The sequence below is a fragment of the Colobus angolensis genome, unplaced genomic scaffold (genome assembly GCF_000951035.1).
Source record: "Colobus angolensis palliatus isolate OR3802 unplaced genomic scaffold, Cang.pa_1.0 Scaffold684, whole genome shotgun sequence".
In the NCBI taxonomy this organism is placed as follows: Eukaryota; Metazoa; Chordata; class Mammalia; order Primates; family Cercopithecidae; genus Colobus; species Colobus angolensis.
This window is the reverse complement of record NW_012120532.1, coordinates 122,875-141,037: the sequence shown is the minus strand read 5'-3', so window position 1 is coordinate 141,037 and position 18,163 is coordinate 122,875. Positions and strand designations below refer to the sequence as shown.

The following is an 18,163-nucleotide window of genomic DNA, read 5'->3' as shown; positions in this document are numbered from 1 at the left end:
GGGCGCCTGTAGTCCCAGCTACTCGGGAGGCTGAGGCAGGAGAATGGCGTCAACCCGGGAGGCGGAGCTTGCAGTGAGCTGAGATCCGGCCACTGCACTCCAGCCCGGGCAACAGAGCGAGACTCCGTCTCAAAAAAAAAAAAAATAAAAAGTTAACAGGAAGGCAGAAAAGATGCAAACGCATCTATAATATCAGTTCCTCCAGAGGACAAGAAAATCTATCATAAAAAAAGGCCTCGTGATGAAAGAAAAGCCCGGGTAAGTATGTACAAAATAACAGGTCAGAAATAAGCTAATGCATGGAATGCAGGAATCAAACATATTTTTTTACTCCTGAATGAAAAGAGGTAAACAGTTTCTAGTTACCTCTGAGATTAGGTGGGTTGAGATCTATGAGTGTCACAGTAATATAAAAATAAAATTTTATTTTAAAAATTGAGATCAAATGAACCCATAAACCTGAGGGCAGAAGTACAGTGGAAAGCATTTAGATAAAAAATTAGCATTATTGGCCAGGCACGGTGGCTCACGCCTGTAATCCCAGCACTTTGGGAGGCCAAGGCGGGTGGATCATGAGGTCAGGGAGTTCAAGACTAGCCTGGTCAGCATGGTGAAACCCCATCTCTACTAAAAATACAAAAATTAGCAGAGCATGGTGGTGGGCACCTGTAATCCCAGCTACTCAGTAGGTTGAAGCAGAGAACTGCTTGAACCCAGGAGGTGGAGGTTGCAGTGAGCCGAGATCACACCACTGCACTCCAGCCTCGGCAACAGAGTGACACTCCGTATCAAAAAAAAAAAAAAAATAGCATTATCATTGTGAGTTTGGTCTACGAGATTACTGAGCCACACTAAGGCTGTGGATGAGGCTGTTTTCCACTATGGTCTGATCCTATACCACCTGTAAGTTACACTGCTAAATGCAAGAGAGAAAAATAAAAATGAGATAAAAGAAGAGAAAAACATATTAGATGAGAGCAGCCAAGACAACTTGGATCATAAATCCTACCCCTGCCACTTGCTAACCCTGGGGTGAAAAGTCACTTAGCCTTGCTAAGCTCAGTTTCCTCATGTGTAAGATAAATACAATAATAATGACAAAATCTGCATCTTGGCATTGTTGTAGGAATTAAATGAGGTAATTCCCATAGAGCACTTAGACATAAAAGTACTCAAACAATGTCAGCTCTCCTCATGGTAAAGTAGGTACTTTATTTTTAAAATACGGCAACACGAAGCTTCAAGTTAAAACTAATCAGATCCAAGTTGGAGGGAGGAGATCAGGGAAGGTCTTTGTAATGTGCTTTGAAACTCACTAATCTTCTTCCTGCCTGTGGGAAACAAAGCCCCACCAAGACACCTCCTACTCCATGAAGTCTTCTTCCTGGATCATAAAGGTGATTTCTTTTTTTACCTTCTTTTCCACTCCTACTTTTACAGTATTTATCACAGACTATTATTAAATATTTCTATGCAACCACGACTCCTCCTTCCTATAAGAAAAGATTCTTGCCACTGTACCTATTCATCTTCAAACGTTCTTCAATACCACCCACAGAGCTTTATGGGGACAAGAAAGGACAAACAGGCCACCGGGGAACTTGAAGGACTGAATGCTCATAATATGCTGGGTCCAGATAATTTCACCCATCTGAGAAAAGGCTTGGCAGATTAAGAGAAGGTCGTAGTTTTATTCCTACTGAAGTTCCAGTTCATGGAGGATGTGTGGAGAGAGAGAGAAAGAGTGGATGAGAAAGGAAAAAAAAGTTGGCTAAATAATGATGCTGGGGGAAACTCAAATAGTAAAAATAATATTGATGAGTGTTGAAAATTACAGGCTTGAAGGCACTGGCAGGCAAGTCATTCTTTTGTTGTAGTTGCTGTCAGTTTTTACTAAATGGTTCTCCTGTATTAACTGGCCATCTGATAATTTTACTCTACATAGAAAAAGTCTAAAATATAACATGAAAACTAGAGTCCTATTAGCAGACAAGCTGGGTTGAATAGTATCCCTCCAAAACTCATGTCCACCAAGAACCTGTGAATGTGACCTCATCTGGAAATAGGGCCTCTGCTGGGGTAATCAAGTTAAGATGAGGTCATCCTGGATAAGGGTGGATACATGCAGTAACTATTGTCCCTATCAGGAAAGACAGACACACATTCATAGAAGGGAGGCCGGCCAGGTGATAAGGAAGACAGGGACGGAGTGATGCCAAGATGCACTAAGCATGGCAGGCTACCACGCAGGCTGGAAGAAGCCAGGAAGGATGCCTCCTTAGAGCCCTGAGAGAAAGTGTTGTCCTGCGGACACCTTAATTTTGGACTTCTGTCCTTGAAAACTGTGAGAGAGACAGTTCTGTTGTTTTAAGCCACTTAGTTTGTGGTACTTGGTTACAGCAGCCCTAGGAAATGAATACAACATGTAAATTGCTTTTTCTTTCATTTTCTACTTTCATTATTTAAACAAATACTAACAGAGCACCTACCATATGCTAGACACACTGTAGTAGGTGCTGGGGTTATATTTCATATTATGTTCTCTCAGACATCATTTTGAACACTGTAAAACTATGACACTAAGAGCAAATAGCTAATCAACAGTCTAAAATAATTTGGAACGCTAAAATCCTGAAATACAAACTCTGTGTAGGGTCTGAATGGCTAAATTTAAAATGAATTAACTCTTTAAATTAGCCAGTAGGTTTCCTTGTCATCTGGATGAAATTTTACCTGAATGCATACACATACACACACACACAATTATATATATATTATACATATATATATATATGAAAAAACAATCAAAAGAGCACCAAAGCACCTTTTAGAATAGGCTTTAGGTTTAAACCATAAATAATTTTTATTTCTGGATATAGGATCATGTTATCTGCAAACAAAAGTAATTTAACTTCCTCTCTTCCTACTTGAATATCCTTGATTTCTTTCTCTTGCCTGATTGCCCTGGTCAGAACTTTCAGAGGATGTTCCAGAACATCCTTGTCTTGTGCCAGTTTTCAAGGGGAATGCTTCCAGCTTTTGCCCATTCAGTATGATATCGGCTGTGGGTTTGTCATATATTTTGAGGTATGTTCCTTTAATGCCGAGTTTATTGAGAGTTTTTTAACATGAAGGGATGCTGAATTTTATTTTTTATTTTTTATTTTTTCAAATATATGTAAGTTTAATAAAATACTTGCGTTACCAGAAAAAGGGGTCCCGATCACAGGCGTGAGCCACCACGCCTGTAATCCCAGCACTTTGGGAGCACGAGGTGAGTGGATCACCTGAGGTCAGGAGTTCGAGACAAGCCTGGCCAATGTGGTGAAATTCCGTCTCTACTAAAAATATAAAAACATTAGCCGGGCGTGGTGGCGGGTGCCCGTAGTCCCAGCTACCCAGGAGGCCGAGGCAGGAGAACTGCCCGAACCTGGGAGGCGGAGGTTGCAGTGAGCCGAGATCGCGCCATTGTGCTCCAGCCTGGGCAACAAAAGCCAAACTCCTTAAAAAAAAAAAAAAAAAAGGAGATAACTTATTGAAAACTAGTCCATTATAGAGAAGGGTGTCCCCAGAAAGGAAGCAGAGGAATGCACTATCTTTGTTTTAAGTTTTTCTTTTCTTTTTGAGACAGGGTCTCGCTTTGTCCCCCAGGCTGGAGTTCAGCGGCGCGATCTTGGCTCACTGCAGCCCTGATCTCCTGGGCTCAAGTGATCCTCCCACCTCAGCCTCCCGAACAGCTGGGACCACAGGTGCATGCCACCACGCCCAGCTAATTTTTCCTTTTTTTTTTGTAGAGATGAGATTTTGTCATGTTGCCCAGGCTGGTCTTGAACTCCTGAGCTCAGGTGATCCGCCCACCTCAAGGGATGCTGAATTTTATCAAAGGCCTTTTCTGCATCTATTGAGATAATCAAGTGATTTTTGTCTTTAGTTCTGTTTATGTGATGAATCACATTTATTGATCCATGTATGTATGATGAACCAATCTTGCATCCCGAGGATGAAGCCAACTGGACTGTGGTAACTAAGCTTTTGGATGTGCTGCTGGATTCAGTTTGCCAGTACTTCATTGAGAGTTTTTGCATTGATCAAGGATATTGGCCTGAAGTTTTCTTTGTTGGTTGTATCGATGCCAGGTTTTGGTATTGGATGATGCTGGCCTCATAGAATAAGTCAAGGAGGAATCCCTCCTTTTTCATTTTTTAGAATAGTTTTAGTAGAAATGGTATCAGCTCTTCTTTGTACCTCTGGTAGAATTCAGCTGTGCATCCGTCTGGTCCTGGGCTTTTATTGGTTCGTAGGCTAGTTATTACTATCTCAATTTCAGAACTCATTATTTGCCTATTCAGAGATTCAATTTCTTCCTGGTTCAGTCTTGGGAGGATGTACGTGTCCAAGGATATATCCATTTCTTCTAGATCTTCTAGTTTATGTGCACATTCTCTGGTGGTTGGTTGTATTTCTGTGGGGTCAGTGGTGATATCTTCCTTATCATTTCTGATTGTATTTGATTCTTCTCTCTTTTCTTCTTTATTAGTCTAGCTAGTGGTCTATTTTATTAATTTTTTCAACAAACCAGCTCCTGGATTCATTGATTTTTTGAAGAGTTTTACATTTCTCTGTCTTGTTCAGTTCAGCTCTGATCTTGGTTATTTCTTGTCTTCTGCTAGCTTTGGGGTTTGTTTGCTCTTGATTCTCTAGTTCTTTTAGTTGAGATGTTAAGTTGTTAACTTGAGATCCCCCACAAGCTTCTTTAGATGATAAGCAACTTCAGCAAAGTCTCAGGATATAAAAATCAGTGCGCAAAAACCACTAGCACTCCTATATCCCAACAACAGGCAAGCAGAGAGCCCAAATCATGAATGAATTCCCATTCACAATTGCTACAAAAAGAGTAAAATACCTAGGAATACAGTTAACAAGCAAGTTAAGGACCTCTTCAAGGAGAACTACAAACCACTGCTCAAAGAAATCAGAGAGGAACAAACAAAAGGAGAAACATTCCATGCTCATGGATAAGAAGAATTAATAACGTGAAAATGGCCATACTGCCTAGAGTAATTTATAGATTCAGTGCTATTCCTATTAAACTACCACTGATATTCTTAATAGAATTAAAAGATATATATTTTAATTCATATGGAACAATAACAAAAAAGCCCGAAAAGTCAAGACAATCCTAAGGAAAAAGAACAAAGCTGGAGGCATCACACTACCCGACTTCAAACTTTACTACAAGGCTACAATAACCAAAACAGCATGGTACTGGTATAAGAACAGACACACAGACCAATGGAACAGAACAGAGAACTCAAATATAAGACCACACACCTACAACCATCTGATCTTTGACAAACTTGACAAAAACAAGCAATGGGGAAAGGACTCCCTATTTAACAAATGGTGCTGGGATTAATTGGCTAGCCATGTGCAGAAAACTGAAACTGGATCCCCTTCCTTATACTATATACAAAAATTAACTCAAGATGGATTAAAGACTTAAATGTAAAACCCAAAACTATAAAAACTCTAGAAGAAAATCTAGGCAATACCTTTCAGGACATAGGCACAGGCAAAGTTTTCATGACGAAAACACTAAAAGCAATTGCAACAAAAGCAAAAATTGTCAAATGGGATCTAATTAAACTAAAGCACTTCTGCACAGCAAAAGAAACTATCATCAGAGTGAACAGACAGCCTACAGAATGGGAGACAATTTTTGCAATCTATCCATCTGACAAGTCTAATATCCAAAGTCTACAGGGAACTTAAACAAATTTACAAGAAAAAAAAATACCATTAAAAAAGAGGGCAAAGACATGAACAGATGCTTCTCAAAGGAAGACATACATGAGGCCAACAAACATATGAAACAAAACTCAACAACACTGATTAGAGAAATGCAAATCAAAACCACAAGATACCATCTTTGATGGCGATTATTCAAAAGTCAAAAAACAACAGACACTGGCAAGGTTGCAGAAAAAAAAGGAATGCTTTAACGCTGTTGGTGGGAGCATAAATTAGTTCGCCCATTGTGGAGACAGTGTGACGATTCCTCAAAGACCTAGGGGCAGAAATATCATTTGACTCAGCAATCTCATTACTGGATACATACCCACAGGAATATAAATCATTCTGTTATAAAGATACATGCACGCATACATTCACTATTTACAATAGCAAAGACATGGAATCAACCTAAATGCCCATCAATGATAGACAGATAGACTGAATAAAGAAAATGTGGTACATAGACATCACGGAATACTACGCAGCCATAAAAAGGAACAAGATCATGTCCTTTGCCAGGACATGGATGGAGTTGGAAGCCATTATCCTCAGCAAACCAACACAAGAACAGAAAACCAGATACTACATGTTCTCGCTTATAAATGGGAGCTGAATGATGAGACTACACGGGCACATGAGGAGGAACAAAACACAGTGGGGCCTGTCAGCAAGGGGTGGTGGTGGGAGGGAAGAGCATCAGGAAGAATAGCCAATGGGTGCTAAGGCTTAATACCTAGGCGATGGGATGATCTATGCAGCAAACCACCACGGCACACATTTACCCATGTAACAAATCTGCAAGTCTCGCACAGGTGTACCCCTGAACTTAAAATAAAAGTTGAAGAAAAAAAAAAGTGTTGACCCTCCCCAAAAGATAGCAATTTTTATTTTTTCCCATTTATTCCATATTAATTTTTTGTACATATTTTCTAAGGAACATATTTCAAAATCTATGGGTCTAAGGTTCTTAGATGTAAATCTCTTACTCCTTTCAAAGGTTAACAGAAAATTTAGGTTCAGAAAGGGTACAGCTGCGAGATGACAAGGAGATAACATTTAATGCATTACCTAATTTAAGAAAAAAATTATTACTCACTCAAAAGTTTAACTTTTTATTAATCAATAATAAAACCTAGAGATACCCTAATAATCTTGGGGCAAAGTCATCTTTTTTTCATGCTAGAAGAAAAGAATCGTACACAGCAGGTGTTGGTTAAACTGAACTCTGCTGCTGTTTCCCACGAACTCTCAAAGTGATGCCGCAAGTCACTTCATTAACACCATGTGGCAAACAAGCAGCTATAATCAGGTGTTAGTCCATTTTCCATGCAATCATGTCCCAATGTTGATCATTTAATTACTTTAATTGATTTATGTATTTGAAAAGCACTTGATACTTATTGATACAAACAATAACATTTTTACTGAAGTATCTATTTAAAATTTAAGAAGTATTCTGCAATCCAGAAAACAAATAGACCTCCAAAACCTCCAATGCAATTTAATTTTAATATAATTTTAAGTGATCATATGAATATCTCATGTCACCTTGAATGCTAAAAGAAATGGATTTTACTTTTTAATTTCAAAATAACAAGTTAGCTTTAGCTACTCACACTATACAGGTCCCTTGTTTCTTCTTTCATTTTAGGGATCTCAAGAAGGAGGGCCCAGACTTCACCTCTGAGCTGGAGTGGTATTCCTTTGTAAATTCGCCTATGAAACTTATTAAAAGAAAAAGAAATTGAAGGTTACAAACTGACAAAAACTTAGACTAGTCTCTATAGTCAATCTTGCTAATATTTGTTAACATTGTACTTCCAAAGCATCTATGGCAATTAATTAATACATTTCAACATGGCACACTGAGATACTGTCATCTCTATTTTTAAGATTCTAACAGGGAGACACAGACAAAGAAGGAGAGAGTATAACAAGAAATTGTTAAGGATGCCCAACGCATGAGCATGTTCAGGCCATTACGGAAGTGTCCCTTAAGTGGCACGAAAGTAGTCAGTGCTCTTTTTAAAGGTGTGAACATCTGATTTACACATTCCCTGATGGTATAATTAACTTCTTACACACTTTCTTCCTTTTATCCCACACACCTAAAAGATGCTCCAAACAGCAAAAGGGTTGCCTTGTCCCCAAAATGTCTTCATGGAATGTAGAGTGCTGTCTAACTCCTAATCTCTTTCCTACCACCTTCTCACTGGTCTCTCTAGAAGATACCAAGCTTCTCCTCATCTATCTGAAACCTCAGTTAATCCTATCGGCAATCTTCAGTGTTCTCTCTCTCTCTCAGACACTCTCATCCACTCCCCCCCACACACACACCCCACCACCGGCTGCCCTTTCTCCTTCTTTTCTCTCCTCTTTTCAGTTCTTGCTATTTCTTCAGGAAAACCTTTTTCTTTTTCTTAAATGACACTGATGCTATCTGATAAGACAAAAATGATTAATCTCCATAAAGACATCACTTTTGAATGAAATTAGGCATAAAACAACAGTATCATCAACTCCCTCCATCCTTGAAAGTGTACTGCTATTGCCCTAAGAATCTTAAGTTCAATATACCTCTCCGTCTTCTTGTAATTAATTTTTTCCTCAAGTCTAATTACTCAGAATAACATAAAACCTATTACGGTCATCACAATGTTGTGCATAACACTTTGAAACTTAAAAATAGATGTCCAAACAGGGAAGTAATTAAATAAATTACAGCAGAAGCCCTTCAGGTAAGAATTGGTACTCTTATTATCACCATAACATAGTTGAATGTTATGGCTCAGAAAATAAGATGCCAGTTCTAGTAACTGAAATATTGAAGAGCTACAATAACCAGTACACAAGGCTTTAACTTCTATTACACTACTTAGATTTTTTTAAACTAAAGCTTTAGTGACTAAGTCATAAGGCAGCTTTAAGAAACTTCAATCGGCCGGGCGCGGTGGCTCAAGCCTGTAATCCCAGCACTTTGGGAGGCCGAGACGGGCGGATCATGAGGTCAGGAGATCGAGACTATCCTGGCTAACACGGTGAAACCCCGTCTCTACTAAAAACTACAAAAAAACACTAGCCGGGCAAGGTGGCGTCGCCTGTAGTCCCAGCTACCCGGGAGGCTGAGGCAGGAGAATGGCATGAACCCGGGAGGCGGAGCTTGCAGTGAGCTGAGATCGGGCCACAGCACTCCAGCCTGGGCAACAGAGCGAGACTCCGTCTCAAAAAAAAAAAAAAAAAGAAACTTCAATCACGTGGTTGAAGGTGAGTGACAAAGTCGAACAACTTTTATTAAAAAACAGTGAATACTGTAAAGTTGATTCAAATAAGGACTTATAAATTTGTTTTGTTCTTTTGTTATAAATACAGTATGCTTCAAATTTGAAATTTCAGCTGATAGTGACTACAGTCATATAAATTTTAATCCCAAGCGATCACTTTAACTGGAGGAGTATGTACAGGAAGGCTTCATGCTGATGATAAAACTAGACTCGCAACATCTGCCACGTGCTCGACATTTACAACCATTAATTGCAAACTGAGTGTGGTTAAAAACAAGTGAATTTAAGACTTGTTTTCCCAAAGGAAGTTCATGATCTATACCACTTCACAATTATAGTAAACTGTGATTTTAAAGTAACATCATCCACAAAAAGTCACTTCAAATTATCTTCTAAATTTCTAGAGTAAAGATGTCATACCACAGGCAACTGATTTGAGTATCAGAAAGTGTAGAAATCACTGCAAATGCTAAAAGTAAAATTTTAATAGGAAAGCGTAATATGACCGAACAAGTAAAATGACATTTTTAATGAGTAACATAAGAGCTCTGACACTTCTTAAGCTATATTACTTGAAAAGCCTTCAGACATTATTCTGTTGCTATTGCTCAATTCTGTACTCAATAATTGCACCTAAGTTACTGTCCACCATTTATCCTAAAGTTAAATCTAGATTTAGGAAAAAAACTCCATCAAATAGATGTGATTACATTAAAAAGTAGGAAATTTGGGGGTAGAAATAAAAAATTAATGATCCCTATACTAGTACAGAGCTAAAATTAAAAATCAGGCACATATGGGAAAGGCTAAGAAAAAAACACTGATACAGTGTCATTATTATCACCCATGGCAACAATTAACCCAAACTTCTACTGGGCATTTGCCATGCACAAGAAACTATTTTAAGAAACTATTTAACAACTATTAGAAACTATTTAACAACCATTTAAATAAGAAACTATTTAACTAGTTAAACTTTTATTTTATCCCTTCCCTTTAAGCTATTTATGGATATTTACCTCATTTAATTATACCAACAATTCTATAACTTTAATTATACCAACAACTCAATTTTACTGATGGAGAAAGTGAATCACAAAGAGGTTAAATAACTTGCCCAAAAGTAAGCATAAGATGTTATAAAAGATGACTGATTTTACAGTTCATAAAAAAACAAGGACCATCTCCCAATGTCCATGGCACATGGAACAAAGATCATCTCCCTGTGTACATGGTACATGGTTTTGCCCCACTGGACTTACTGAAATACATGGAATAGTGAACAGGAAAGTGTTAAGAAAGCCCAAGAGCAGAAAGCACTAAAATAATGATAATATAATTACACCAAAAACTTAAAAGGAATATAAAAAGGATGTCTTTGGAATCCAAGCAGTAGGAGGTGACAAAACAAAATATGTACACAAAATCACATATAGCAGAAAAAGAAATTATAAGACCCTAAAATAAAAATTTTCTAATTATGCTGATTGTTTTTCAAATACTTGTACTATTACTAACTTATTACAGTTACACATCTTTCTTCACAAATTTTCAACTGTCATAGAAGTTTTAGAAACTTTATAAAACAAAGTAGGAATTACATCCAAACACAATAGTTTGGATGAAATCTGCTTATTCCTCAGAACAGTAGTCCAGTTTACAGTTGTTGATAATCCTTCAACTACAGAGCGGCATTTCATCTTCTCCACATCAGCCCCATAATGTAGGTTCAGTGCACGGGTTCCACTTACAATGGAAGTAAAACAAGATATAGAAGAAAAGTATCTGCCCTAGGTCAAAAAGTTCCATCTTATTACAAATTCGGGGACTTTCTGCCAAATCACACTGTCTTCTAAAAATTACTGCTTTATTAAAGTGGCAGCATTTATCAGTAAAAAGTGATAGCTGGTTGTCCTCAACTCATAAACGAACGTCATTCATTCATTCTAAAATGAAACTTATAATGAATGCCTGCTTTGTGGCCAACGCTTACAAGGTCCTGTGGCTACAAACATGAAAAAGATCTGTGGAGCTCACAGTGTAGTGGGAAGAGAAATACATAAGCTGATAATTTAACTTAAACAGAGAATCTTTTATCATAAAATACAGTCACATGCATGGACTGCTAACAGTGCTGACGGGGGAGGTGGTGGTAGAGACAGACTCCCCAGTGAGCCAGGGTGTTCAAAGAAGAATGGTGGGCATCACACTGTCTGGATCTGTGAGAGAAGCTATCAGGGAGTGGCTAGCCCTTCTACAAAAGGATACATACAATTCTAAGAGAGAACTAGAAAAAGGTTAGGGACAAAGTTGCTGGGGTGAGCACCATGAATCTGCTGTGATGATCACTTCTTATGGGTCCAACACAGGCACTGTCATCCTGAGCCTATCTTAAAGATAACAGAAGAAAGGAGGAACTAATCCTGTGAGAGGTGGAAAGGATTTCCTTTAGAGAAAATGACAATAAACTCAAAACTGAGTAAGAATGTGCCAGGAAGGGAAAAGTGGGGGTGGGAGCAGGGATGTGGATAATGATGAGTCCAACAGGAATAATAACAATAGTTAAAGAATACTTTATTTAGTATCAGCTGACACTATGCTATGTGTTTCTAAATTAATTTATTGATTGTAATATTACTGAATCCCTAAAGAGGTAGGTACTATTATTTACATATCCATTTCACAAATGAAAAAATTAAGACATAGAAAGGTTAGGTAACTAGCTCAAAAGAAACTGCGTCACAAGGACTCAAATTCAGTCTGAGTCTGACTTCAGAATCCATACTCTTAACAACCATGATAAAGAACTTCTACATATTGAATTGTAACAACATTTCAGTATTCCAATTTGAAAAGTATTACTTTTAAGATTCTTCTACAAATTTATTTCATAGATATGATACATAAAATCTTTAAAAAGTCTACAGTAGTCTCCCAGAAACATTTAAAAATCTATCAACTTAAAAAAAAATTCCAACAAATGACTAATGTTTTCAGTACCTATTTCTAAACCTTGGTGATTCAGTGACAAGTGTGCAATCCACATCATTATGACTGCCAGTGAGTAAACTTTTCAGCCCAGCAAGTCTGGCTGAGTTTTGTGCGAGTGTGCGCCATGAAACAGAGGCTCACTCGAGCTGCTTATGCTTTTTACTGCCTCTCCATTTTCTCTCATCATCCCTGCTCCACTGGCTCCTTTGTTTCTGCCTTCAAACAGCAACAAGTCTCCCAAATCTGCATCTAAAAAAGTTTTAAACCATCCACAAGGCCCTACTGTGTTAACTACATTCTACTTCCCTGACAGACACCAAAAGGGAAATCTGGCATAAAAGATGGTACAGTCTGGACATTCTTTTGCTTGTTGCTAACAAGCTGTGTAACCTTAAGAAATTTATTTCTAAGCAATATGCCTCCATTTCAAGTATATCATGACCAGTTAAATCATAATGGTCTCCACTTAACAGAGATAACTTCACTTCATAGACTGTATTTTTAAAATACAGGCTGGGCACAGTGGCTCCTTCCTGTAATTCCAATGCTTTTGGAGGCTGAGGCAGGATAATCATTTGACGCCAGGAATTTGAGACCAGCTTGAGCAACATAGCAAGACTCTGTCTCCACAAAACAAACAAACAAAAAACATTTTTTTTTTTCAATTAGCAGGCATGGTGGTGCTTGCCTATGGTCCCAGCTACTTGGGAGGCTGAGGTAGGACAATCACTTAAGCCCAGGAGCTGCAGGCTGCAGAGAACTGTAATTGCGCAACTGCACCCCAGCCTGGGCAACAGAGACCCTGTCTCTCAAAAACAAACAAACAAACAAACAAAAAATTAACAATACAATACTACTGTACATAGGGAGCCAGTCACTGTGAGAACAGAGGCAACATAAACAACCTTAATGGAATTTTTTTTTTTTTTTCATTAAAGCTGGGTTCTAAAAATCCAAATATTCCCTACCAGAGCTATATTTTTATTTCAAATGTTTTTAGAATTTCTCTGTATTACTACTATATAAGTAAGTAATCTGTGGAGAGAAAACACACTTCTCCTTGAAAGACAAGAAAAAAAATGCTAGCTTTTTTACTTGAATGCAATTTAAAACCAGGTGTGAATTGAAAGCAGTAATTCTTTTAGAAGGTGCATTCTGTTTCACACTAAATTGGGCCATATATATCATCAAATGATTCTAGCATTATAGTTATGGGAGAGTGCTTCAAAATTATACTTCAAAGAAATGGCACTGCTAAAATCTCTCTTAATGGGAACTGCATTAGCCAGAGTTGCTGTCAGAATAATAGCCCAGTAGAATTGCTCATTTTTAGAGAGGCTTACATACTTTCATAGGCATATGTATACCAGAGAAGAACATAAAGTCATATAATTCTACAAATATTTTATTAGAATGGATGTGAGATTAAAGGATAGGTGCAATGCATTGAAATCTACCCTGTAATTACCACTTGAGCAATCTTTCCACAAAGATGTAAAATAGTTGTCAAATGTAGGCCAATGTGAGACTGCAAAATATTAAACAAGAGAACAGATGTTGTAACTAATATTCTACTTTGAACCCAGTCCTTAGAAACATCCTGAGTTCAAACCTTATGCTAATAACAGCCAGTTAATAAAATCAACAACCCCAAATGAACTCACTCCTGACGAAAATAAAGTAATATAAGAGCCTGACTAAAGATATTTAGTATGCTCAAAAAGAAAAGGTTCATTAGCTCTGTAAGATACCCATGTCAAAAAGATTCCCATGGTTAAGTTTCATGTGATTTAAGATCCCTCTTAAAAATTCATACCTCATATTAAAGACCAAATAATCCTACAGTAAAGAAAGAAATCTCGCTTAATTTTGTTTAGCTCAGGTTTTCCCAACTTTATTTAACCAGAGAGCCCTTTCCTCATTTAATAATAAGCAACACATACTGACTGCATACTAAGTGCCTAGCACTATTCTATGCTCTCCATAAACTAATTTATTTAATCCTCACAACAAGCCTAATGGGGTAGGTAGCACAGCAGAAAAAAGTTAAATGCCTTTCCCAATGTCACGTGGCTACGAAGTAGCAGAGCTGGGGTTTGACCCGTGATAGTCTGCCTCTAGAATCTGCCTCTTCACCATCAGGCTATACTACTGCTTCTGTTGAACTAGCAGAACCCAAGAAACTCACGCTCCTTGGAATTCTTATTGGCAAATGTTGACATAAGATAATTTGTACCTATACAAAAAGGGAAAAGAAAGGATTACATTGAAAAAAGTGTGAGGAAATGGACAGAAATCCCAACAGTTAACTCAGTTGTGTTTTGCTGGCAGGACTAAGTAAGATTTCTTTTTTTCCTTTAAAATGTTTTTTATTGTTCAGCCCTTCCTTCGAGAAATTAATAGGGGTAGTTAACATTTACTGAATGCTTATTCTATGTAAGGTATAATGCTAAGTGCTTTACATGCATTAAATCATGAAATCTTTTTGTCCCTTTGAAATGGGACACTATTATCTCCATTCTGCAGATGAGGAAACTGAGGCTTAGATGTCAGTGTTAAAATATAGCCCATGAAATAAAAACGATTTTCATAATAAAACTATTTCTTTTTACAGCGCTGGCTTTCGCACTGATCTTAAAAAAGCTATGGTGAAACTTTTGCACTGATCATAGAAAAGCTATGGTGGTAAAAACTGCCAGCTCTTGGCACAAATGAAGGCAGCAGTAATGCTGTACTATAGAATCAGTGATTCCTCACTCCATGTTTTAAAAAGTCAGTTTAAATTAAGAATGCCCTCGATGATGCAGTAAAAAGTGTTAACTTGATTAAATATCAACCTTTGATAGAGGTCTCATTAACATAACGAGGCGTGATGACACGGGAGGTACATACGGAGCTCTGTGCTGCACAACACAGAGTAAAATTGAAATTCATTGTTATTGTTCGTTTCTTTACTTACAAATTATAAAACACTTCAAAGAAAATGCTGCTAAAAAAAGAACTAAAAAGTTATGCAAGTGCAATGATTGTCTCAAGAAAAAGCGCTTACAATGAAATTGTTTGAATCATGAACATTTTCACAAAACACTGTTATTACTTGAAAGAATAACTAAGCAACTGTCACTCAGCATTGGGTATTTGGCAGGCATTTTCTCAAAAATATCTTAAATGAGCCTGTCACTTGAAGGAAGATAACTGATAAGAGTATTTACTGCCACTGATGATATCTGACCTTTCAAATAAAACTTACAGCTTTGGAAAACTTCCACCACCAGGAGCTTGACATCTTCCCACTGTTTAAAGACTTCTCTGATGAGACGCCTGGTGATATTAATATATGTCAGTAATTTTCTCTAATTAACTTAGCACAAACTCAATGCAAGGCAGAAAGATTAAAAGGGAGGTTTGCTAGAAGCTTTTGAAAAAGAAGATTGCTTCTACTTGAGGGAATGCTTCCAGAGGCTAACCCTCTCTCTTTCTGAGCAGTATGACCTGTGGATATAAAGCCTGGAACTGCTCCAGTGATTCTGACCTCAAAGGGAAGCCAACCTCAAGATGGAGCTGACAGTGCAGAAGGCAGAGAAGAGATGGAAGAAATTATGGCACAGGCAACTTCAATAAGCAGCTGAATTAAATCACTCCTGAAACCCATCCCACCTCTGAACCATCCAACACACACTCTCAAATGTTGAAACCAATTTGAATTGGGTATTATGTTACTTACAATATAAAAACTCCTAATTTGAGGCATACGGCTAAATTAAACCAAAATTTCAAAACCAAATATGAATGTAATACTCTTATAATTAAAGAAGAACTTCTACTAGGAAAATCCACATTGAGTTTATATAGTTTCATATGGAAATAACATTATTTTAAATTACCTTTTCAGTGTTCTTGTATTTTTCCCATCCTTTCAGCATTTTCAGCCATTTGGTAGTTCTTTCAATTTCCAGGTGCTTTTGCTAAAATAAAATTGAAATTCATTGTTATTGTTCGTTTCTTTACTTACAAATTATAAAACACTTCAAAGAAAATGCTGCTAAAAAAAGAACTAAAAAGTTATGCTATATTAGCAGATTCCCTATCTAACTTTTAAAAAGTTGGATAATCTCAGAACTGTATCAATACTAGTCCATAGCTAAAGTTAAGATTAATAGGAAATGCTCTATCTAGGTAAAAAGATAAAGATATTATTTAAATTTTCCAAGACTTTAAAAGTAACCAAAATATTGTGTATTCTACAAATTTAAACAAAAAAAATTTTTTTTAATGTTTTGAAATATTTTACAAAGGAACAAAAACACAACTTTGAAATTTAATTCTCTATCTTATTTTACTGAATTCTAGTATATTGACGTTTTTAGTGAGAGTTAGTTTTTTAAAAGCAAAAGTGGTTGTTTATTTATTTATGGAAAGATTAATGTGTAACGAGCCTTATGCTAAAGGAAAACTATTAAAAAAATATTAAGTACTAGTTGCTGCCCTAAGGAAATTTGACCAGGTGCTAAGGACAATGGACAAGGAACACACTGCGTTGTAGCAGGCACTGGTACTGGCAGGAAGGGCCACGCAGAAGGGGCAGTCAAATCCACCTAGGCATGCCAGAGAAAATGATCCCAAAATGAGGAACAGAGAGATTATTAGGGTTTTTAATCAAATGCAATGTGGGAAAGAATGTTCTAGGCGGCCGTGAGAATGCGTGTATTTTTGAGACAGCAGGGGCTGACAGCAGCTCCAAACGGTTTACAAAAGCCTCAGGACACCAGGCTGCCAAAGTTGGGGGAGGTCTCTTGTGTGCCCACTCAAGTGAAATTGAGGGGCAAGGCTGGGGAATGGGGAAAGTGAGATGGAAAATGCTCGCTCTTCACTTCTTTGGCTTCCAGGAGAAGGAATATTTTTTCCTAAGTACCTGGACCCATGAGTGTAGTAAGTATATGAATAAAAAGCAATGGAAATACAAGTCTACCCAGAAAAGGAAATCATTTTATGCTCAAGGATGCACGCTCACTGCCACCCCACGAGGTAGGTATGATCGTCACCATTTTACAATGAGGAAACAGAGGCACAAAGGGCTTAAGGGATTTGTCCCAAGTCACCCCTCTAGTAAGTGGTAGAAGACGGATTCAAAGTCAGGCGGCCTGGCTCCAGGACATACACTCCGAGCCACCACATCTCTGGCTCCCATCCTGTCCTCTGCCCTAGTTTAGGCAATCATCATTCCTGGATGGAAGCAGCAGCTCCTTACTGACTGTCTGCAATCCAGCCTCAAACAGGCAGGCATTATGCTGGCAGATGGCATATATGCCTCACCACTAATATTTTTAGACCTAAAAGCAGCAGAAAATTCCAAAGAAAATCCTGAATTTAGGAAAAGTATCTCACCAATGAGAACATTTTTATAGAATTTCAATTTTAGGCATATTCTTAAAACTCTTAAATTATTTCTTTTTTACAATTTTTTATGGGTTTCTCACAAAAGATGAGCACTCATGAGCAAAAGATATTATTTTATAATTCGCATTTTTCAAAAGGCTAAGCATATTCCTCATTATATTATTAGTGATAAAATGTTGCAGATGGTTCCAGAAATATGTTTAATTTTAAAACTCAGTGGGGCACTGAAATCTAATTAATGTTTCTGCTAAATGTGACTTTAGAGAAGGCAAAGCTGTGAAAAATTAAGATTGATCTAAATTGCCATTTGGTATTTTTTGTTCTTCTGCACTTTCTCCCCTGACTTCTTCAAAGCATAATCCTTTTTTCCACCAACAGGAAAACACCAAATAGTTCAAGCCAACCCAAGAGTATAATAACATACACTTTGCCAGGAACAACCCTGCTGAGATCTTGTAGGTCTCTTGCTATCTTTCATTTCTATGACCATGAATTATCAATGAATAACTTTAGGAAGTAGTCATTTTTTTAAAGGCACACTTTTGCATTCTGATGATTATCATATATACAGATTACTTTAAATGCTATACATTCCCACACTGCAAGAACAAAACACACACATACAAAAAAAAAATTTAAGGACCATTAAGTATGCTTTCTTTCCCCTACAGGAAAAAAATAAAATAAAATAAAATAATATA

The 18,163-nt window shown here is 37.4% G+C and overlaps 1 protein-coding gene across 2 annotated transcripts in view; it reads right to left on the bottom strand.

Annotated features, from left to right (window-relative positions):
• USP6NL (USP6 N-terminal like) overlaps positions 1-18,163 on the bottom strand; it is a 159,747-nt gene that overhangs the window by 39,053 nt on the left and 102,531 nt on the right. For both annotated transcript variants that reach the window (XM_011926392.1, XM_011926391.1), the window contains exons 5-6: positions 15,950-16,030; positions 7,410-7,517 (exon numbers count right to left, since the gene is read on the bottom strand). In XM_011926392.1, the coding sequence (XP_011781782.1) occupies positions 7,410-7,517; positions 15,950-16,030 (189 nt within the window). The remainder of the gene's footprint in view (positions 1-7,409; positions 7,518-15,949; positions 16,031-18,163) is intronic.